The following is a 23,492-nucleotide window of genomic DNA, read 5'->3' on the forward strand; positions in this document are numbered from 1 at the left end:
TTCAGTCAATACCATAAGTAATGTACTCCACCGCAATGGTCTCCGTTCCAGATGAGCCCGTAAGGTACCTTTACTTTCAAAGCGTCATGTCAAGGCTAGTCTACAGTTTGCTCATGATCACTTGGAGGACTCTGAGACAGACTGGTTCAAGGTTCTCTGGTCTGATGAGACCAAGATCGAGATCTTTGGTGCCAACCACACACGTGACGTTTGGAGACTGGATGGCACTGCATACGACCCCAAGAATACCATCCCTACAGTCAAGCATGGTGGTGGCAGCATCATGCTGTGGGGCTGTTTCTCAGCCAAGGGGCCTGGCCATCTGGTCCGCATCCATGGGAAGATGGATAGCACGGCCTACCTGGAGATTTTGGCCAAGAACCTCCGCTCCTCCATCAAGGATCTTAAGATGGGTCGTCATTTCATCTTCCAACAAGACAACGACCCAAAGCACACAGCCAAGAAAACCAAAACCTAGTTCAAGAGGGAAAAAATCAAGGTGTTGCAGTGGCCTAGTCAGTCTCCTGACCTTAACCCAATTGAAAACTTGTGGAAGGAGCTCAAGATTAAAGTCCACATGAGACACCCAAAGAACCTAGATAACTTGGAGAAGATCTGCATGGAGGAGTGGGCCAAGATAACTCCAGAGACCTGTGCCGGCCTGATCAGGTCTTATAAAAGACGATTATTAGCTGTAATTGCAAACAAGGGTTATTCCACAAAATATTAAACCTAGGGGTTGAATAATAATTGACCCACACTTTTATGTTGAAAATTTATTAAAATTTAACTGAGCAACAAAACTTGTTGGTTTGTAAGATTTATGCATCTGTTAATAAATCCTGCTCTTGTTTGAAGTTTGCTCTAACTTATTTGCATCTTATCAAACCTGCTAAATCTGCAGGGGGTTGAATACTACTTGTAGGCACTGTATGTACAGGGGAGTACTGCCGCTGCCGATGGGAGTACCCGGGGGAGATTGAGTGGGGCAGCCAGATTACGTTCCCTCCACGGGTAGGGGAGGCCCTGGGACTCTGGAGGATGGAGGTGTAGGGGAGTGTGGTGTAGGTTGGGAGCAGGGGAGGACAGCGTACTCACTCAGGCAGTGTTGGTAGTGATGCGACCGCACAGGAGACTCTGACACAGGAGGAAACCAAGTCTCTGGGTGCTGCTCAGGGGAGCTCGTCCAGGAGTCGAGACAGCTGTCGTCCTCTACCTGGGAGCCAGCTCACAGCTCGTCTCCTGCTTTTTACCCTGCACCGTCTAATAAACTAAAGATTCCTGCACAGCGGTACGGCGTGCGGTCCCTCATTTCCTTCACTCATCCATCTAACCCTGCTTTCCTCCTCTCTTTTTTATCCCTGACCTGTCTGGTGTGCTCCTTGGTTTTCATGATGCTGTTTTATTCCTGTACTCCTGTACTGTCTGGTGTGTTCCTTGGTTATCATGATGCTGTTTTATCCCTGACCTTTCTGGTGTGCTCCTTGGTTTTCATCATGCTGTTTGATCCCTTCTTTTCTCAGATAAACCTCTTATGCAGGTCACAATTTTCAGATTTATATTTTAAACATGTAGAAAACCAGGAATCATTTCCTTTACACTTTACATATACTTGTACTCTGTGTTGGTGTCATATAAATTCCCAATAATATATAAGTTTGTGGGTGTAAAATATGTATAAGTTCACGGGGTATGAATAGTTTTTCAAGACACTGTTCATACGGGATGGATCCTGACTCTCCCAGTGGGTCTCCATCAGCTATCGTGTCTCATGGGGATAATGGGCAGACCTGAGGATAGGGAGAATGACAATGAGTATGATGATGAAGACTAAGATGATGATGGGTATGGCGATGAGTCGCGCTAGGTATGAGGAAGTAGCACTCGTATGGCAAATGGAAAGGGAAACCCTGTGTTTAGGGAAGGGGGAGATGGTGACCCCTGACCAAATCTTCCTCTGGCTCCCGTGACCACAGTAGATAGGTTTTTACCTCCTATGCGCTGAGCATACTTGACCCTGCCTGACCCTAGAACTGGGCCCTAGGTAGGGAGCGGATGAGATGAGCAGTTAGCCAACCCCACCAAGTTCTAAAGAAGACACAGGGAGCACACACAGGGGAAGCACATGAACAACGTATCTCCAGGAAGACTTGGGTAGAGGTACAGCAATGAACAACGTTTCTTCCGATGGATACAAGCCGACTGCTTGCATACAAAGCCTGTATAGGAATATAAGTCTATCAGCAGCAAACACCAAGGGGAAATGAGAGTATTTAACAACACCAAGGGAAGTGCTGATGATCAACAGCTGAAAGGTGAGGAAATCTGCAGGGTCCTAAAGGGAAAGGGAGTAACCCTAAGCAGAAAAGAAGAGAATGTCAGGGAGCAGCTTGTGGAGCCAAACGCTGCGACCTTCTACAGCCGGACTCCACAGGACTGTCTGTCAAGCGTGACACACCCGTGACCTGATGAGGATAATGGGTGTGAGGAGGATGATGGGTGTGAGGAGGATGATGGGTGTAAGGACGATGATGGGTGTGAGGAGGATGATGGGTATGAGGACGATGATGGGTGTGAGGATGATGATGGGTATGAGGATGAAGATGGGTAGGAGGATGATGATGGGTAGGAGGAAGATGATGGGTAGGAGGACGATGATGGGTAGGAGGACGATGATGGGTAGGAGGACGATGATGGGTAGGAGGACGATGATGGGTAGGAGGACGATGATGGGTAGGAGGACGATGATGGGTATGAGGACGATGATGGGTAGGAGGACGATGATGGGTATGAGGACGATGATGGGTATGAGGACGATGATGGGTAGGAGGACGATGATGGGTAGGAGGACGATGATGGGTAGGAGGACGATGATGGGTAGGAGGACGATGATGGGTAGGAGGACGATGATGGTGTGACGGGGTATGCGACAGAGCAGTAAGGGACACCAGACCATTGAACAATCCAAGAAGATTTAATGAGACAGGGAGCATAAAACATCCAATAATAAAATGGTTCTTTAGAGTCCACACAAAGGAAAAAGATCCAGGGGCAACGCCTGGTATTCCGATGCCAGGGAAAATAGGGCAATGGTCCTTATAAGAGTTCCTTGAGTCCAACAGGGGGAACAATAAAACACAATCCCACGTGGCCACTGATCTCCAGTCTGCAACAGTCCATACACATTCTCTATGATCCAGCCTCAGCCATAGGTCCTCATCCTTCTCCAGCCGATATCCAACTAACCTAACATGGGTCTCATTGTTCTTCTCTCTTGGGATCAGCCCCTTAGGTGGGCACACCTCCTTCTAGACATCTAATTCATGAATGGACTTTAGACTCCTGGCTCTGTTCTGTTTACCAAGTTGTGGTTGGAGAAGTTCCAAACTGAGAAGAACAAACAATCCCCCAGCAGAGGAGAACAATATATATGCAAACCCCACCAAATCAAGGACAATAGTTACTGCTGAAGCCTGATTGCAATATGATACAGGCTGGGGGGATATAATGTTACAACCAAGGAGAGACAGACTATTAAAACATGAGCACAGGCGGGGGAGGGACACACTGTTACAATCCCTTCCCCTCTCAATTTGTGTACGGACTAGTGACCTCAACAGGTCGCTTGTCAAGTACACGTAAACATGGTGGACCTGACTCAGGACTCCTCTTGCCTGGACAATCCGTCTGCATTTTGGGTGTTGGCTCCAGGTTCTTTAGTGTATAGTGAAGATGTAGGGTTGAATGTTCGGCTCCAGTTTGTATCCTCCTTTCCTTGAACGCTGCTTCCTGCATCCACAAATCGGCATTGTATATCTCCCACATCATTGCCTAGGAGAATGTCTGCAGGAAGGACGCTCATCACACCGATGATGCATTGTTTTGCCCCAAAGCCATAATCCAGGGTTACACTCGCTCTTGGAATGTATCTTTGAGTACCTCCAGCCAATTCAATGGCAATTCCTGGTCCCTTTTGCATTGCTTCTGGTTGAATTACTCGGGGATCCGCTATGGTGAGAAAAGCCCCAGTGTCACGAAAGCCAACAACTTTTTGGCCATCCAGCACGACCTCCTGTAGATGTTTATGCTGAAGATCAGAAGAACGGGCGGCTGTGGCTCGCACCCCATAGACTCCTGGTAGGGAAGTCAACATATCAGAGTCACTTGGCAAATCATCAGGCCCTGAATCCAGCTCTTCTCCTGCTGAGGGTGTCTGTAGATAATGGACAGGCAAAGGTGGTCTGCAGCTGTTCTGCCTTTGAACACCTGGACAGTGAGCTTGCAGATGCCCAGGATGCCCACAACCATAACATCTGCGCTGCGTCTCACTCCTTCCAGTTTGCCTTCTGGAGAAGTAGGTAGGAGACCTTGGTGACTGATACTGAGGTGCAGGTGCTGGAGGTGGTTGTCGATTTGGAGGATGACTCCACGGGATAGATGGGCATGTGGCCCGCAGATGCCCGGGATGCCCACAGCTATAACATCTTCGCTCTTCTACTTTCTCTCCTCGTCGCATTCCAGAAAATGTGGTCGAAACAACTGGAGGCACATACACACGGGTATCCACATGAGGTGGTGATCTAGGAGGTTGAGGAACATTGGGCACTGAAGGACAAGGAACCTCTGGAGTTGAGGTGCTGGTCATTTTTGCTCCCTCTGCTAGCAGCTTCTTCCACTGAGGCTTGATAGTGAGCACCTCATCAGCTAGAGCTGCAGCTTCCTCCACTGTCTCTGGTCTCCTCTCACGCACCCATTCCTGGATCTCAGTAGAGCACTTGGCATAAAACTGTTCTTTTAGGATGACCTGGAGGAAGGTCTGCCAAGTTAAGGCCCCCTCTCCCTCCAGCCAGCGATGGCATACTTGTTTCAGTCTGTGGGCATACATTTTGAAACACACTTCCCCATCACAGGCTAACGTACGGAACTGAGTCCTATAAGTATCTGGGGTCACGGCATAATGTTCTAGAATAGTCTGTTTTATCTCCCCATACTCACAATTCCACTGAGGGTCCATAGCTCTATAGGCATCAGCAGCTCCACCCTCCAAGAGGCCCACCAGGTGTCTGACTCGCTCTCTTTCTGGGACTTCCATTAATCGGCACTGATGCTCAAAGTCCTGGAAGAAGCCCTCAATGTCACCTGCAGCTTCATTAAATGGCTTAAAGTCCTTGCGGGACACTCTGGAGAATTCCCTCATAGTTGGTGCTGTGGTTAAAGTTTGTCTGGAGCCTCTAGCTGCTTCCACAGCAAATCTCCTCTCCAGCAATGCCCTCTCCTTAGCTCCGCGAATAGCCTCCCTCTTATCTTCTATGGTGGCCTCATCTCCAAGCAGTGCCATCTCCTCCTCATACCACACAATCCATTGACTTTTTGGGGTATTTACCTCCAGCTCCCGTCTTTCTTCCCTTTGCTGTGGAAATTGTTCCTCGGTGCCATCTTGCAGGCAAGCGTTTTCCAATGCCTCAATTAGTTGCTCCTTAGAGAGTCCTTTGTAACCGACTCCTAATTCACGGGCCATTGTTTGTAGGCTCACCACAGTCCAGTTCTTGTACTCTGAGGTTCTGATTCCAGATGTTAATGGGCCGTTGTCCTCCATTCTTTCTGCTCTGGTCCCGCCGCTGCCACCAGTTTGTGACGGGGTATGCGACAGAGCAGTAAGGGACACCAGACCAATGAACAATCCAAGAAGATTTAATGAGACAGGGAGCATAAAACATCCAATAATAAAATGGTTCTTTAGAGTCCACACAAAGGAAAAAGATCCAGGGGCACCGCCTGGTATTCCGATGCCAGGGAAAATAGGGCAATGGTCCTTATAAGAGTTCCTTGAGTCCAACAGGGGGAACAATAAAACACAATCCCACGTGGCCACTGATCTCCAGTCTGCAACAGTCCATACACATTCTCTATGATCCAGCCTCAGCCATAGGTCCTCATCCTTCTCCAGCCGATATCCAACTAACCTAACATGGGTCTCATTGTTCTTCTCTCTTGGGATCAGCCCCTTAGGTGGGCACACCTCCTTCTAGACATCTGATTCATGAATGGACTTTAGACTCCTGGCTCTGTTCTGTTTACCAAGTTGTGGTTGGAGAAGTTCCAAACTGAGAAGAACAAACAATCCCCCAGCAGAGGAGAACAATATATATGCAATCCCCACCAAATCAAGGACAATAGTTACTGCTGAATCAATGTAAGGTAAAGTCTGGCTCACTTAAAATTAGGTGCCTCCGAGGAAAAATCACAGTATAGCAAAAACAAATAACTCGGGCACACAGAAGAAAAGGTAAGAGTCTGAGGCAAAAGAGTGCTTGAATTTCAGTTTGCTTGTTTATTGATGAGAAAGTATCCAAAAATAATATTTCTAACGTTTCGGCCTTCACATACAGGCCTTCGTCAGAGAAAGTCTATGACACAAATATACAGAAATAAAAAACGAATTAATTGTTATACAAACAACATAATGTACAAATGTACATTGTACATAGTACTAATAGTTACTGCTGAAGCCTGATTGCAATATGATACAGGCTGGGGGGATATAATGTTACAACCAAGGAGAGACAGACTATTAAAACATGAGCACAGGTGGGGGAGGGACACACTGTTACAGATGGGTATGAGGACGATGATGGGTATGAGTACGATGATGGGTATGAGGACGATGATGGGTGTGAGGACGATGGTGGGTGTGAGGAGGATGATGGGTGTGAGGAGGATGATGGGTGTGAGGAGGATGATGGGTGTGAGGAGGATGATGGGTGTGAGGAGGATGATGATGGGTGTGAGGAGGATGATGATGGGTAGGAGGATGATGATGGGTAGGAGGATGATGGTGGGTATGAGGAGGATGATGGGTGTGAGGACGATGATGGGTGTGAGGACGATGATGGGTGTGAGGACGATGATGGGTGTGAGGACGATGATGCGTGTGAGGACGATGATGGGTGTGAGTTTGATGATGGGTATGAGGATGATGATGGGTATGAGGATGATGATGGGTATGAGGATGATGATGGGTAGGAGGATGATGATGGGTAGGAGGATGATGATGGGTAGGAGGATGATGGGTAGGAGGATGATGATGGGTAGGAGGATGATGATGGGTATGAGGATGATGATGGGTATGAGGATGATGATGGGTATGAGGATGATGATGGGTAGGAGGATGATGATGGGTAGGAGGATGATGATGGGTAGGAGGATGATGATGGGTAGGAGGATGATGATGGGTAGGAGGATGATGGGTATGAGGACGATGATGGGTATGAGGACGATGATAGGTATGAGGATGATGATGGGTATGAGGATGATGATGGGTAGGAGGATGATGATGGGTAGGAGGACGATGATGGGTAGGAGGACGATGATGGGTAGGAGGATGATGATGGGTAGGAGGATGATGATGGGTATGAGGATGATGATGGGTATGAGGATGATGATGGGTATGAGGATGATGATGGGTAGGAGGATGATGATGGGTAGGAGGATGATGATGGGTAGGAGGATGATGATGGGTAGGACGATGATGGGTATGAGGATGATGATGGGTATGAGGACGATGATAGGTATGAGGACGATGATGGGTATGAGGATGATGATAGGTATGAGGACGATGATTGGTATGAGGATGATGATGGGTATGAGGATAATGGTGGGTGTGAGGACGATGATGGGTATGAGGATGATGATGGGTGTGAGGACGATGATGGGTATGAGGACGATGATGGGTATGAGGACGATGATGGGTATGAGGACGATGATGGGTGTGAGGACGATGATGGGTGTGAGGACGATGATGGGTGTGAGGAGGATGATGGGTAGGAGGATGATGATGGGTAGGAGGATGATGGGTATGAGGACGATGATGGGTATGAGGACGATGATGGGTAGGAGGACGATGATGGGTATGAGGACGATGATGGGTATGAGGACGATGATGGGTATGAGGACGATGATGGGTATGAGGATGATGATGGGTATGAGGATAATGGTGGGTGTGAGGACGATGATGGGTATGAGGACGATGATGGGTGTGAGGATGATGATGGGTATGAGGACGATGATGGGTGTGAGGACGATGATGGGTGTGAGGACGATGATGGGTGTGAGGACGATGATGGGTGTGAGGACGATGATGGGTAGGAGGACGATGATGGGTGTGAGGAGGATGATGGGTGTGAGGAGGATGATGGGTGTGAGGATGATGGGTGTGAGGAGGATGGGTGTGAGGAGGATGATGGGTGTAAGGAGGATGATGGGTGTGAGGAGGATGATGGGTATGAGTTTGATGATGGGTATGAGGATGATGATGGGTCAAAACCTCCAAAAAAAAAATTGTTATAAGGGTATATATCAGCCAATTAAACCATAAAGAAACAACCCTTAAAATTCAAAAACTTTATTTCATAAACCATAGAAAAAGTGCACATTAAAACACATGCATAGATTTATATTCACAGAGGGGACTCTGGGTAAATTCCCTAATCTTCCCCTTCCTGGCTGTGGGGGTTGGCACCCTAATAATTTGCGTTGTGGCGCCCCCACTCCACCGTAGACTGGCCCTTACAGACCCTATGATTCACATGCATATCAGAGTACTATTAGGAGGGTATCACAAATAGAAATGATTCTCCCTCAGAACATGACCTGCATCTCCTCCATTATCTCAGGAGTTCAGGTATGATATTGTATTAATCTATTGATAAGTTTTTTTCCAGGGTACAGTCTATTTTTACTATGCAGTGGATTTACAAATACTCAAATCGGTAGGGTGGCCTCATAGCCACTACTCCGCCATATTCTTTGGCTCTTCTGCCCATTCACAGAAATGATCATATGAAGCGGCCTAATAGCCAAACACTCCGCCGTATGCTGTGGCTCTCTGTCCCAAAAACAAGATCACCAAATATTATGGCTCTCTGCCCGACGCGTTTCTCCTCCTGGAACTTTATTAAATCGGAGGTTCATCAGGGGCTTGTCCAAAGTTAAATTATACAGGCAACAGGATGTTCATATCAATATTTCATACCAACCTTCAATAAGGTAGATCATATGGAAAACAGGCTGAAACAACCAGAAGTCTCTATTAGTCAACTGGTCAAACATTCCCACCTAGTTGTATATCACCATCTCCACAAGTCATTACTCACATGGTGTTCATATCATCAATATTTCATTCTGACCTCCAATCAGGCACCTTCCCAAAACTGCAACAAATATATATGTATAGGTCTCCTTTGTCTTTTTCTCCCTGGGCTCCAATATACATCTTAAAGAACTAGTACTCAGAATAATCCATTGTGCAGAGCACCTGTTGACAATGCGGTAGATGGTGACGCCTGTTCCATATGGAATCTCAGGGGGTTTAAAAAGGCCCCCATTCTTGTACGTCATCTTACCTCATTTCCGGTTTCTCTGATAGGGAGAGTTCAGATCGACCCTCCCTCCTCCCTTAGTCTATAAGCTCACCTATGTCCTCACTGACGCGTCATCTCAGCTCCCATTTACTTTGTATAGTAAGCCGATATGTTCTCCAGATAGACGCGTCATTTCCGGTCCCACAAACCTCTTCGGCCCGCATCACAGGGGAAATACCATGTCCCTCTTAACCAGTCATAGCATGCCACATAGATATTTAGTCACTTCCGGTATCACTGCGCTGAGTTGCGATACGTCATTTCCGTTCCCAGCGGCCATGTCTCTCAGGGGAGCGCAACGTCAGCTCACTCCCCTGCACTTTTTCTATGGTTTATGATATAAAGTTTTTGAATTTTAAGGGTTGTTTCTTTATGGTTTAATTAGGACGATGATGGGTATGAGGACGATGATGGGTATGAGGACGGTGATGGGTATGAGGACGATGATGGGTAGGAGGACGATGATGGGTATGAGGACGATGATGGGTATGAGGACGGTGATGGGTAGGAGGACGATGATGCGTAGGAGGACGATGATGGGTATGAGGACGATGATGGGTAGGAGGACGATGATGGGTAGGAGGACGATGATGGGTAGGAGGATGATGATGGGTATGAGGACGATGGTGGGTATGAGGACGATGATGGGTATGAGGACGATGATGGTTAGGAGGACGATGATGGGTAGGAGGACGATGGTGGGTATGAGGACGATGGTGGGTATGAGGACGATGGTGGGTATGAGGACGATGATGGGTATGAGGACGATGATGGGTATGAGGACGATGATGGTTATGAGGACGATGATGGGTATGAGGACGATGATGGGTATGAGGACGATGATGGGTAGGAGGACGATGGTGGGTAGGAGGACGATGGTGGGTATGAGGACGATGGTGGGTATGAGGACGATGATGGGTATGAGGACGATGATGGTTATGAGGACGATGATGGGTAGGAGGACGATGATGGGTATGAGGACGATGATGGGTATGAGGACGATGATGGGTATGAGGACGATGATGGGTAGGAGGACGATGATGGGTAGGAGGACGATGATGGGTGTGAGGAGGATGATGGGTATGAGGACGATGGTGGGTATGAGGACGATGGTGGGTATGAGGACGATGGTGGGTATGAGGACGATGATGGGTATGAGGACGATGATGGTTATGAGGACGATGATGGGTAGGAGGACGATGATGGGTAGGAGGATGATGATGGATATGAGGACGATGGTGGGTATGAGGACGATGATGGGTATGAGGACGATGATGGTTATGAGGACGATGATGGGTAGGAGGACGATGGTGGGTATGAGGACGATGGTGGGTATGAGGACGATGGTGGGTATGAGGACGATGGTGGGTATGAGGACGTTGATGGGTATGAGGACGATGATGGGTATGAGGACGATGATGGGTATGAGGACGATGATGGGTATGAGGATGACGGTCTTTTTTCTGTCTTGCAGAGCGGCTGGATGTGGCGGGCAGAGTGGCTCAGTACATTTCAGGGGCGTCTGTGTCCCATCAGCTCTACATCTCGGAGGCGATGCTGACGTATAGGCAGAGGAGGTAAGACCCTGATCACAGTTGTTTCTATGGTGTCCGGCAGTTTCCATTCTCAGATCCTCGGTCCTGCACACCATGTGACGAGCCTGCTGCTGTGCGCGGCAGATGTAACCTGACAACATTGATGCCGCTGGTGATAACGATCCTGGCTGGGGTGATATGGAGGGACCCGGCCTCGCAGCTGGCAATATCTGTATCTTTGGGGACATGTCTGATTGATGCACAGATTTCTGCAGCTGGGAAAGATTTAATTTTTTTGTATTCACCATAAATCTTTCTCGGAGCCTTCATTTGCGGACACAGGAGACCATGGGTGTATTCAGCTGCCACTGCAATAGACACGTTAGCGCCTCCTACGTAGCATACAGCCACCGACCGGAGACAAGCTGGACAGGTAGTGTGAAAGCACCAGAGAAGCAACGTGAAATACAATACAGACTGGCCCCAACAGAAGACATTTAGATAAAGGGGGGTGCGGTGTCCCCCAATGAAGGCTCCAAAAAGAGATTTTACGGTGAGTACAAAAAATGTTTTCTCTATTCCTTCGTTGGGGGACATGGGAAATGGTGGGAACCTGCCACTGACAAACGTAAAAGGAAGAAACCCTTCACCCTCGATCTGAGCTGCCAAGGGAAAGATAAGAAGATGGGTCTGTAGTAGAACCTGGAAGCGAGATTGCAGGTAACCGGGTGGCAGCTAGCTGGCAATGGACTTCTGACCGCAATATTCGAGGAGGCTCAAAACATAGGAAAAGAGAGCCGGAGTGCTAGCGAAAGCGTTCTATCTCTTGCCGAATATGTGTCCAAAGAGATGACTCTCCGGAACATGAAGAAAATCTAAGAAGATTGTTCCCGACAATCTTAAGGAGATTGTAGCCTGAACCTTGACCTGACTCAGTATGTCAAGGAGACCGGTTGGAAGAGGACTGCCCTCTACAGGAAAATGAAGGAAGGGCGAATGATGACATTGAAGCTTCTGGATATGGCAGGAGTTGGATACCCGCAGAGGAGCCTTGTAAAATATACCCCAGTTGTAGACACACTAGAAGTAGGGCACTTTCAGAAGACAAGTCTTGGTTAGGGAGCTCAGTTAGGCGTTCATCTTCTGTCTCGATAACAGTGAGATGCGAGGGTGGCTAGCTGAGTTCTAGATGAGGAAGGGGAGGCTTACCATCCCGATCTGTGATGCTAAAATAAAAAGAAATGACAAAATCTGTGTGCTGGAGCAAGTACTACAGCTGGGTAGGTTTGGGTTCCCTGAGCAAACATCAAGAAACAGAGAGATGAAAAACTAGAAGGGAAGAACTCCTGCACCTGTGACCAGAGACATATTCCAGGCCACTGAACCCTAGGTCATAAGGAGACTGCCTTCAACTGTTTAGATCGAACCCGAGAGGAAAGGTTGCTCTAGAAGAGTCTCACAGGAGACTAAAGAGGAGAGCCTCACAGGAGACTAAAGAGGAGAGCCTCACAGGAGACTAAAGAGGAGAGCCTCACAGGAGACTAAAGAGGAGAGCCTCACAGGAGACTAAAGAGGAGAGCCTCACAGGAGACTAAAGAGGAGAGCCTCACAGGAGACTAAAGAGGAGAGCCTCACAGGAGACTAAAGAGGAGAGCCTCACAGGAGACTAAAGAGGAGAGCCTCACAGGAGACTAAAGAGGAGAGCCTAAAGGTCTGTGACATCAGAGTAAGGGGAGAAAGAGCCTTGCGTAGCCTATGCTGGCTATGTCACTGACATGAACCTCATCGGGCCACTGGAACCGACCAAAAGATACAAGGTTTCCTGTCGATTTCAGCAATAGGGGAACTGAGGTATGTCCCAAACAGTGTAGGTAGCAACGGCCGTGGGTTACCTGGGAAATTTAATCCCAATAACCAAGACTCCATCCTGAGAGGCATAGTTACATAGTAAGACCTAGGTCCATCTAGTGCAACCTTCCTCCACCTATTCTACATTTCATCACTAAAGGGGGCTTTACACGCTGCGACATCGCTAATGCGAACTCGTTGGGGGTCACGGAATTTGTGACATACATCCGGTCGCTTTAGCGATGCCGTTGCGTGTGACACCGATGAGCGATTTTGCATCGTTGCAAAAACGTGCAAAATCGCTCATCGGTGAAATGGGGGTCCATTCTCAAAAATCGTTGCTGCAGCAGTAACGAGGTTGTTCCTCATTCCTGCGGCAGCACACATCGCTCCGTGTGACACCGCAGGAACAAGGAACCTCTCCTTACCTGCCTCCCGGCCACAATGCGGAAGGAAGGAGGTGGGCGGGATGTTACGTCCCGCTCAGCTCCGCCCCTCCGCTGCTATTGGGCGGCCGCTCAGTGACGTCGCTGTGACGCCGCACGGACCGCCCCCTTAGAAAGGAGGCGGTTCGCCGGTCACAGCGACGTTGCCGGGCAGGTATGTGTTACGGCTCTGGGCGATATTGTGCGGCACGGGCAGCAATTTGCCCGTGTCGCACAACAGATGGGGGCGGGTACCCACACTAGCGATATCGGGACCGATATCGCAGCGTGTAAAGCCCGCTTTAGTCACTTATAACTGACAATGTTTTGTACTGAGGAATCCTCCGCCCTGATATAAAGCTGTTATAGTATCTGCCATTACTACCTCTTGTGGTGGCATTCCACAGTCTGACTGCTCTAACTGGAAAGAACCCTTTCCTATTCAGCTGCAGGAATAGCTTTTCTTCCCCCGCAGTGAGTGCCCCTGGTCCTTAGTATTTTCTTCCCCCCGCAGTGACTGCCCCTGGTCCTTAGTATTTTCTTCCCCCGCAGTGAGTGCCCCTGGTCCTTAGTATTTTATTCCCCCGCAGTGACTGCCCCTGGTCCTTAGTATTGTCTTCCCCCCGCAGTGACTGCCCCTGGTCCTTAGTATTTTCTTCCCCCGCAGTGACTGCCCCTGGTCCTTAGTATTGTCTTCCCCCGCAGTGACTGCCCCTGGTCCTTAGTATTGTCTTCCCCCCGCAGTGAGTGCCCCTGGTCCTTAGTATTTTCTTCCCCCGCAGTGAGTGCCCCTGGTCCTTAGTATTTTCTTCCCCCGCAGTGAGTGCCCCCTGGTCCTTAGTATTTTCTTCCCCCGCAGTGAGTGCCCCCTGGTCCTTAGTATTTTCTTCCCCCCGCAGTGAGTGCCCCTGGTCCTTAGTATTTTCTTCCCCCGCAGTGACTGCCCCTGGTCCTTAGTATTGTCTTCCCCCGCAGTGACTGCCCCTGGTCCTTAGTATTTTCTTCCCCCCGCAGTGAGTGCCCCTGGTCCTTAGTATTGTCTTCCCCCGCAGTGAGTGCCCCTGGTCCTCAGTATTGTCTTCCCCCGCAGTGACTGCCCCTGGTCCTTAGTATTGTCTTCCCCCGCAGTGACTGCCCCTGGTCCTTAGTATTGTCTTCCCCCCGCAGTGACTGCCCCTGGTCCTTAGTATTGTCTTCCCCCCGCAGTGACTGCCCCTGGTCCTTAGTATTGTCTTCCCCCGCAGTGAGTGCCCCTGGTCCTTAGTATTTTCTTCCCCCGCAGTGAGTGCCCCCTGGTCCTTAGTATTTTCTTCCCCCGCAGTGAGTGCCCCCTGGTCCTTAGTATTTTCTTCCCCCCGCAGTGAGTGCCCCTGGTCCTTAGTATTTTCTTCCCCCGCAGTGACTGCCCCTGGTCCTTAGTATTGTCTTCCCCCGCAGTGACTGCCCCTGGTCCTTAGTATTTTCTTCCCCCCGCAGTGAGTGCCCCTGGTCCTTAGTATTGTCTTCCCCCGCAGTGAGTGCCCCTGGTCCTCAGTATTGTCTTCCCCCGCAGTGAGTGCCCCTGGTCCTTAGTATTGTCTTCCCCCGCAGTGACTGCCCCTGGTCCTTAGTATTGTCTTCCCCCCGCAGTGACTGCCCCTGGTCCTTAGTATTGTCTTCCCCCCGCAGTGACTGCCCCTGGTCCTTAGTATTGTCTTCCCCCGCAGTGACTGCCCCTGGTCCTTAGTATTGTCTTCCCCCGCAGTGACTGCCCCTGGTCCTTAGTATTGTCTTCCCCCGCAGTGACTGCCCCTGGTCCTTAGTATTGTCTTCCCCCGCAGTGACTGCCCCTGGTCCTTAGTATTTTCTTCCCCCGCAGTGAGTGCCCCCTGGTCCTTAGTATTTTCTTCCCCCGCAGTGACTGCCCCTGGTCCTTAGCACTGTCTTTGGAAGGAATAAGTCCTGCGCTGTCCTTTATATTGACCACACATGTATTTATACATATAAATGAGATCTCCTCTGAGACGTCTTTTTTCTAAGCTAAACATATCTAACTTTTTCAACCTCTCATCATACGGGCGGCCTCCATTACCCATCATACGGGCGGCCTCCATTCCTCCTCATACGGGCGGCCTCCATTACCCATCATACGGGCGGCCTCCATTACTCATCATACGGGCGGCCTCCATTACTCATCATACGGGCGGCCTCCATTCCTCATCATACGGGCGGCCTCCATTACTCATCATACGGGCGGCCTCCATTACTCATCATACGGGCGGCCTCCATTACTCATCATACGGGCGGCCTCCATTCCTCATCATACGGGCGGCCTCCATTACTCATCATACGGGCAACCTCCATTACTCATCATACGGGCGGCCTCCATTACTCATCATACGGGCGGCCTCCATTACTCATCATACGGGCGGCCTCCATTACTCATCATACGGGCGGCCTCCATTACTCATCATACGGGCGGCCTCCATTACTCATCATACGGGCGGCCTCCATTACTCATCATACGGGCGGCCTCCATTACTCATCATACGGGCGGCCTCCATTCCTCATCATACGGGCGGCCTCCATTACTCATCATACGGGCGGCCTCCATTACTCATCATACGGGCGGCCTCCATTCCTCATCATACGGGCGGCCTCCATTCCTCATCATACGGGCGGCCTCCATTACTCATCATACGGGCAACCTCCATTACTCATCATACGGGCGGCCTCCATTACTCATCATACGGGCGGCCTCCATTACTCATCATACGGGCGGCCTCCATTCCGCATCATACGGGCGGCCTCCATTACTCATCATACGGGCGGCCTCCATTACTCATCATACGGGCGGCCTCCATTACTCATCATACGGGCGGCCTCCATTACTCATCATACGGGCGGCCTCCATTACTCATCATACGGGCGGCCTCCATTACTCAGCATACGGGTGGCCTCCATTACTCATCATACGGGTGGCCTCCATTACTCATCATTCGGGCGGCCTCCATTACTCATCATACGGGCGGCCTCCATTACTCATCATACGGGCGGCCTCCATTACTCATCATACGGGCGGCCTCCATTACTCATCATACGGGCGGCCTCCATTACTCATCATACGGGCGGCCTCCATTACTCATCATACGGGGGGCCTCAATTACTCATCATATGGGCGGCCTCAATTACTCATCATACGGGCGGCCTCCATTCCTCATCATACGGGCGGCCTCCATAAATCATCATACGGGGGGCCTCCATTACTCATCAGACGGGCGGCCTCCATTACTCAAAAAACGGGCGCCCTTCATTACTCATCATAAGGGCGGTCTCCATTACTCAGACAGGCGGCCTCCATTACTCATCATACGGGGGGCCTCAATTACTCATCAGACGGGCGGCCTCCATTACTCATCATACGGGCGGCCTCCATTCCTTGTAATAATCTAGTTGTCACCTTTGAACTGACTCTAACTTCTGAAAGTCCTCTTTAAAATGTGGAGCCCAAAACTGGATCCCATTTTCCAGATGTGGCCTTACAAGTGATCTATAGAGGGGTAACAATACGTTGGGATCACGGGATCTAATCTCTCTTTTTATACACCCTAGAATCTTGTTTGCTTTTGCAGCTGCTGCCTGACATTGATGCTGCTGCTCAGCTTATTTGTAATAAGAATACCCAAGTCCTTCTCCTGTTCTGTAGTCCCGAGTTTTCTTCCATTTAATGTATACGCAGCTATAGGATTACTCCGTCCTAGGTGCATTACTTTACATTTATCACCATTACATCTCCTGTGTCCAGTGTCTGCCCATTCTGACATCTTATCCAGATCTTTTTGTAATATTGTATCCAGGTCAGTATTTAATATCCTACATAGTTTGGTGTCATCAGCAAAGACTGACACTTTACTATCAATCCCATGCACAAGGTCATTAATAAAGAGAGTAAAAAGAATCAGTCCTAGCACAGATCCCTGCGGCCCCCACTGCTCCCAGTACAGATCCCTGCGGTCCCCACTGCTCCCAGTACAGATCCCTGCGGCCCCCACTGCTCCCAGTACAGATCCCTGCGGTCCCCGCTGCTCCCAGTACAGATCCCTGCAGTCCCCACTGCTCCCAGTACAGATCCCTGCGGCCCCCACTGCTCCCAGTACAGATCCCTGCGGCCCCCACTGCTCCCAGTGCAGATCCCTGCGGCCCCCACTGCTCCCAGTACAGATCCCTGCGGCACCCCACTGCTCCCAGTACAGATCCCTGCGGTCCCCACTGCTCCCAGTACAGATCCCTGCCGTCCCCACTCCTCCCAGTACAGATCCCTGTGGTCCCCACTGCTCCCAGTACAGATCCCTGCGGCCCCCACTGCTCCCAGTACAGATCCCTGCGGCCCCCACTGCTCCCAGTACAGATCCCTGCGGCCCCCACTGCTCCCAGTGCAGATCCCTGCGGCCCCCACTGCTCCCAGTACAGATCCCTGCGGCACCCCACTGCTCCCAGTACAGATCCCTGCGGTCCCCGCTGCTCCCAGTACAGATCCCTGCAGTCCCCACTGCTCCCAGTACAGATCCCTGCGGCCCCCACTGCTCCCAATACAGATCCCTGCGGCCCCCACTGCTCCCAGTACAGATCCCTGCGGTCCCCACTGCTCCCAGTACAGATCCCTGCGGCCCCCACTGCTCCCAGTACAGATCTCTGCGGTCCCCACTGCTCCCAGTACAGATCCCTGCGGTCCCCACTGCTCCCAGTACAGATCCCTGCGGCCCCCACTGCTCCCAGTACAGATCCCTGCGGTCCCCACTGCTCCCAGTACAGATCCCTGCGGTCCCCACTGCTCCCAGTACAGATCTCTGCGGTCCCCACTGCTCCCAGTACAGATCCCTGCGGTCCCCACTGCTCCCAGTACAGATCTCTGCGGTCCCCACTGCTCCCAGTACAGATTCCTGCAGTCCCCACTGCTCCCAGTACAGATCCCTGCAGCCCCCACTGCTCCCAGTACAGATCCCTGCGCTCCCCACTGCTCCCAGTTCAGATCCCTGCGCTCCCCACTGCTCCCAGTACAGATCTCTGCGGTCCCCACTGCTCCCAGTACAGATCCCTGCAGCCCCCACTGCTCCCAGTACAGATCCCTGCGGTGACCACTGCTCCCAGTACAGATCCCTGCGGTGACCACTGCTCCCAGTACAGATCCCTGCGGCCCCCACTGCTCCCAGTACAGATCTCTGCGGTCCCCACTGCTCCCAGTACAGATCTCTGCGGTCCCCACTGCTCCCAGTACAGATCCCTGCGGCCCCCACTGCTCCCAGTACAGATCCCTGCGGTCCCCACTGCTCCCAGTACAGATCCCTGCGGTCCCCACTGCTCCCAGTACAGATCCCTGCGGTCCCCACTGCTCCCAGTACAGATCTCTGCGGTCCCCACTGCTCCCAGTACAGATCCCTGCGGTCCCCACTGCTCCCAGTACAGATCCCTGCGCTCCCCACTGCTCCCAGTACAGATCTCTGCGGGCCCCACTGCTCCCAGTACAGATCCCTGCGGTCCCCACTGCTCCCAGTACAGATCCCTGCGGTCCCCACTGCTCCCAGTACAGATCCTTGCGCTCCCCACTGCTCCCAGTTCAGATCCCTGCGCTCCCCACTGCTCCCAGTACAGATCTCTGCGGTCCCCACTGCTCCCAGTACAGATCCCTGCGGTCCCCACTGCTCCCAGTACAGATCCCTGCGGCCCCCACTGCTCCCAGTACAGATCCCTGCGGCCCCCACTGCTCCCAGTACAGATCCCTGCGGCCCCCACTGCTCCCAGTACAGATCTCTGCGGTCCCCACTGCTCCCAGTACAGATCCCTGCGGCCCCCACTGCTCCCAGTACAGATCTCTGCGGTCCCCACTGCTCCCAGTACAGATCTCTGCGGTCCCCACTGCTCCCAGTACAGATCCCTGCGGTCCCCACTGCTCCCAGTACAGATCCCTGCGGCCCCCACTGCTCCCAGTACAGATCCCTGCGGTCCCCACTGCTCCCAGTACAGATCTCTGCGGTCCCCACTGCTCCCAGTACAGATCCCTGCGGTCCCCACTGCTCCCAGTACAGATCTCTGCGGTCCCCACTGCTCCCAGTACAGATCCCTGCGCTCCCCACTGCTCCCAGTACAGATTCCTGCAGTCCCCACTGCTCCCAGTACAGATCCCTGCAGCCCCCACTGCTCCCAGTACAGATCCCTGCGGCCCCCACTGCTCCCAGTACAGATCTCTGCGGTCCCCACTGCTCCCAGTACAGATCCCTGCGGTCCCCACTGCTCCCAGTACAGATCCCTGCGGTCCCCACTGCTCCCAGTACAGATCCCTGCGGTGACCACTGCTCCCAGTACAGATCCCTGCGGTCCCCACTGCTCCCAGTACAGATCTCTGCGGTCCCCACTGCTCCCAGTACAGATCCCTGCGGTCCCCACTGCTCCCAGTACAGATCCCTGCGCTCCCCACTGCTCCCAGTACAGATCTCTGCGGGCCCCACTGCTCCCAGTACAGATCCCTGCGGTCCCCACTGCTCCCAGTACAGATCCCTGCGGTCCCCACTGCTCCCAGTACAGATCCCTGCGCTCCCCACTGCTCCCAGTTCAGATCCCTGCGCTCCCCACTGCTCCCAGTACAGATCTCTGCGGTCCCCACTGCTCCCAGTACAGATCCCTGCGGTCCCCACTGCTCCCAGTACAGATCCCTGCGGCCCCCACTGCTCCCAGTACAGATCCCTGCGGCCCCCACTGCTCCCAGTGCAGACCCCTGCGGTCCCCACTGCTCCCAGTACAGATCCCTGCGGCCCCCACTGCTCCCAGTACAGATCCCTGCGGTCCCCAGTGCTCCCAGTACAGATCCCTGCGGCCCCCACTGCTCCCAGTACAGATCCCTGCGGTCCCCACTGCTCCCAGTACAGATCCCTGCCGTCCCCACTGCTCCCAGTACAGATCCCTGCGGCCCCCACTGCTCCCAGTACAGATCCCTGCGGTGACCACTGCTCCCAGTACAGATCCCTGCGCTCCCCACTGCTCTCAGTACAGATCCCTGTGGTCCCCACTGCTCCCAGTACAGATCCCTGCGGTGACCACTGCTCCCAGTACAGATCCCTGCGGTCCCCACTGCTCCCAGTACAGATCCCTGCGGTCCCCACTGCTCCCAGTACAGATCCCTGTGGCCCCCACTGCTCCCAGTACAGATTCCTGAGGCCCCACTGCTCCCAGTACAGATCCCTGCGGCCCCCACTGCTCCCAGTACAGATCCCTGCAGCCCCCACTGCTCCCAGTACAGATCCCTGCGGCACCCCACTGCTCCCAGTACAGATCCCTGCGCTTCCCACTGCTCCCAGTACAGATCCCTGCGCTCCCCACTGCTCCCAGTACAGATCCCTGCGCTCCCCACTGCTCCCAGTACAGATCCCTGCAGCCCCCACTGCTCCCAGTACAGATCCCTGCAGCCCCCACTGCTCCCAGTACAGATCCCTGCAGCCCCCACTGCTCCCAGTACAGATCCCTGCAATCCCCACTGCTCCCAGTACAGATCCCTGCGGTCCCCACTGCTCCCAGTACAGATCCCTGCGGCCCCCACTGCTCCCAGTACAGATCCCTGCGGCCCCCACTGCTCCCAGTACAGATCCCTGCGGCCCCCACTGCTCCCAGTACAGATCCCTGCGGCCCCCACTGCTCCCAGTACAGATCTCTGCGGTCCCCACTGCTCCCAGTACAGATCCCTGCGGCCCCCACTGCTCCCAGTACAGATCTCTGCGGTCCCCACTGCTCCCAGTACAGATCCCTGCGGTCCCCACTGCTCCCAGTACAGATCCCTGCGGCCCCCACTGCTCCCAGTACAGATCCCTGCGGTCCCCACTGCTCCCAGTACAGATCTCTGCGGTCCCCACTGCTCCCAGTACAGATCCCTGCGGTCCCCACTGCTCCCAGTACAGATCTCTGCGGTCCCCACTGCTCCCAGTACAGATCCCTGCGCTCCCCACTGCTCCCAGTACAGATCCCTGCAGTCCCCACTGCTCCCAGTACAGATCCCTGCAGTCCCCACTGCTCCCAGTACAGATCCCTGCGGCCCCCACTGCTCCCAGTACAGATCTCTGCGGTCCCCACTGCTCCCAGTACAGATCCCTGCGGTCCCCACTGCTCCCAGTACAGATCCCTGCAGCCCCCACTGCTCCCAGTACAGATCCCTGCGGTGACCACTGCTCCCAGTACAGATCCCTGCGGTGACCACTGCTCCCAGTACAGATCCCTGTGGCCCCCACTGCTCCCAGTACAGATCTCTGCGGTCCCCACTGCTCCCAGTACAGATCTCTGCGGTCCCCACTGCTCCCAGTACAGATCCCTGCGGCCTCCACTGCTCCCAGTACAGATCCCTGCGGTCCCCACTGCTCCCAGTACAGATCCCTGCGGTCCCCACTGCTCCCAGTACAGATCTCTGCGGTCCCCACTGCTCCCAGTACAGATCCCTGCGGTCCCCACTGCTCCCAGTACAGATCCCTGCGCTCCCCACTGCTCCCAGTACAGATCTCTGCGGGCCCCACTGATCCCAGTACAGATCCCTGTGGTCCCCACTGCTCCCAGTACAGATCCCTGCGGTCCCCACTGCTCCCAGTACAGATCCCTGCGCTCCCCACTGCTCCCAGTACAGATCCCTGCGCTCCCCACTGCTCCCAGTACAGATCTCTGCGGTCCCCACTGCTCCCAGTACAGATCCCTGCGGTCCCCACTGCTCCCAGTACAGATCCCTGCAGTCCCCACTGCTCCCAGTACAGATCCCTGCGGCCCCCACTGCTCCCAGTACAGATCCCTGCGGCCCCCACTGCTCCCAGTACAGATCCCTGCGGTCCCCACTGCTCCCAGTACAGATCCCTGCAGCCCCCACTGCTCCCAGTACAGATCCCTGCAGCCCCCACTGCTCCCAGTACAGATCCCTGCGGCCCCCACTGCTCCCAGTGCAGACCCCTGCGGTCCCCACTGCTCCCAGTACAGATCCCTGCGGCCCCCACTGCTCCCAGTACAGATCCCTGCGGTCCCCAGTGCTCCCAGTACAGATCCCTGCGGCCCCCACTGCTCCCAGTACAGATCCCTGCGGTCCCCACTGCTCCCAGTACAGATCCCTGCCGTCCCCACTGCTCCCAGTACAGATCCCTGCGGCCCCCACTGCTCCCAGTACAGATCCCTGCGGTGACCACTGCTCCCAGTACAGATCCCTGCGCTCCCCACTGCTCCCAGTACAGATCCCTGTGGTCCCCACTGCTCCCAGTACAGATCCCTGCGGTGACCACTGCTCCCAGTACAGATCCCTGCGGTGACCACTGCTCCCAGTACAGATCCCTGCGGTGACCACTGCTCCCAGTACAGATCCCTGCGCTCCCCACTGCTCTCAGTACAGATCCCTGTGGTCCCCACTGCTCCCAGTACAGATCCCTGCGGTGACCACTGCTCCCAGTACAGATCCCTGCGGTCCCCACTGCTCCCAGTACAGATCCCTGCGGTCCCCACTGCTCCCAGTACAGATCCCTGTGGCCCCCACTGCTCCCAGTACAGATCCCTGCAGCCCCCACTGCTCCCAGTACAGATCCCTGCGGCACCCCACTGCTCCCAGTACAGATCCCTGCGCTCCCCACTGCTCCCAGTACAGATCCCTGCGCTCCCCACTGCTCCCAGTACAGATCCCTGCAGTCCCCACTGCTCCCAGTACAGATCCCTGTGGTCCCCACTGCTCCCAGTACAGATCCCTGCAGCCCCCACTGCTCCCAGTACAGATCCCTGCAGCCCCCACTGCTCCCAGTACAGATCCCTGCAGCCCCCACTGCTCCCAGTACAGATCCCTGCAGCCCCCACTGCTCCCAGTACAGATCCCTGCGGTCCCCACTGCTCCCAGTACAGATCCCTGCAGCCCCCACTGCTCCCAGTACAGATCCCTGCGGTCCCCACTGCTCCCAGTACAGATCCCTGCAGTCCCCACTGCTCCCAGTACAGATCCCTGGAGCCCCCACTGCTCCCAGTACAGATCCCTGCGGTCCCCACTGCTCCCAGTACAGATCCCTGCAATCTCCACTGCTCCCAGTACAGATCCCTGCGGTTCCCACTGCTCCCAGTACAGATCCCTGCGGTTCCCACTGCTCCCAGTACAGATCCCTGCGGCCCCCACTGCTCCCAGTACAGATCCCTGCGGTCCCCACTGCTCCCAGTACAGATCCCTGTGGTCCCCACTGCTCCCAGTACAGATCCCTGCGGTCCCCACTGCTCCCAGTACAGATCCCTGCGGTCCCCAC

General features: G+C 53.4%; 1 protein-coding gene across 1 annotated transcript in view; it reads left to right on the forward strand.

The window, feature by feature from the left end:
• LOC142295829 (phosphofurin acidic cluster sorting protein 1-like) overlaps nucleotides 1–23,492 on the forward strand; it is a 330,571-nt gene that overhangs the window by 280,589 nt on the left and 26,490 nt on the right. The window contains exon 12 of the mRNA XM_075338917.1: nucleotides 10,894–10,996. Coding sequence (XP_075195032.1) covers nucleotides 10,894–10,996 — 103 coding nt within the window. The remainder of the gene's footprint in view (nucleotides 1–10,893; nucleotides 10,997–23,492) is intronic.

This window comes from Anomaloglossus baeobatrachus, chromosome 3, assembly GCF_048569485.1.
Source record: "Anomaloglossus baeobatrachus isolate aAnoBae1 chromosome 3, aAnoBae1.hap1, whole genome shotgun sequence".
NCBI lineage: Eukaryota > Metazoa > Chordata > Amphibia > Anura > Aromobatidae > Anomaloglossus > Anomaloglossus baeobatrachus.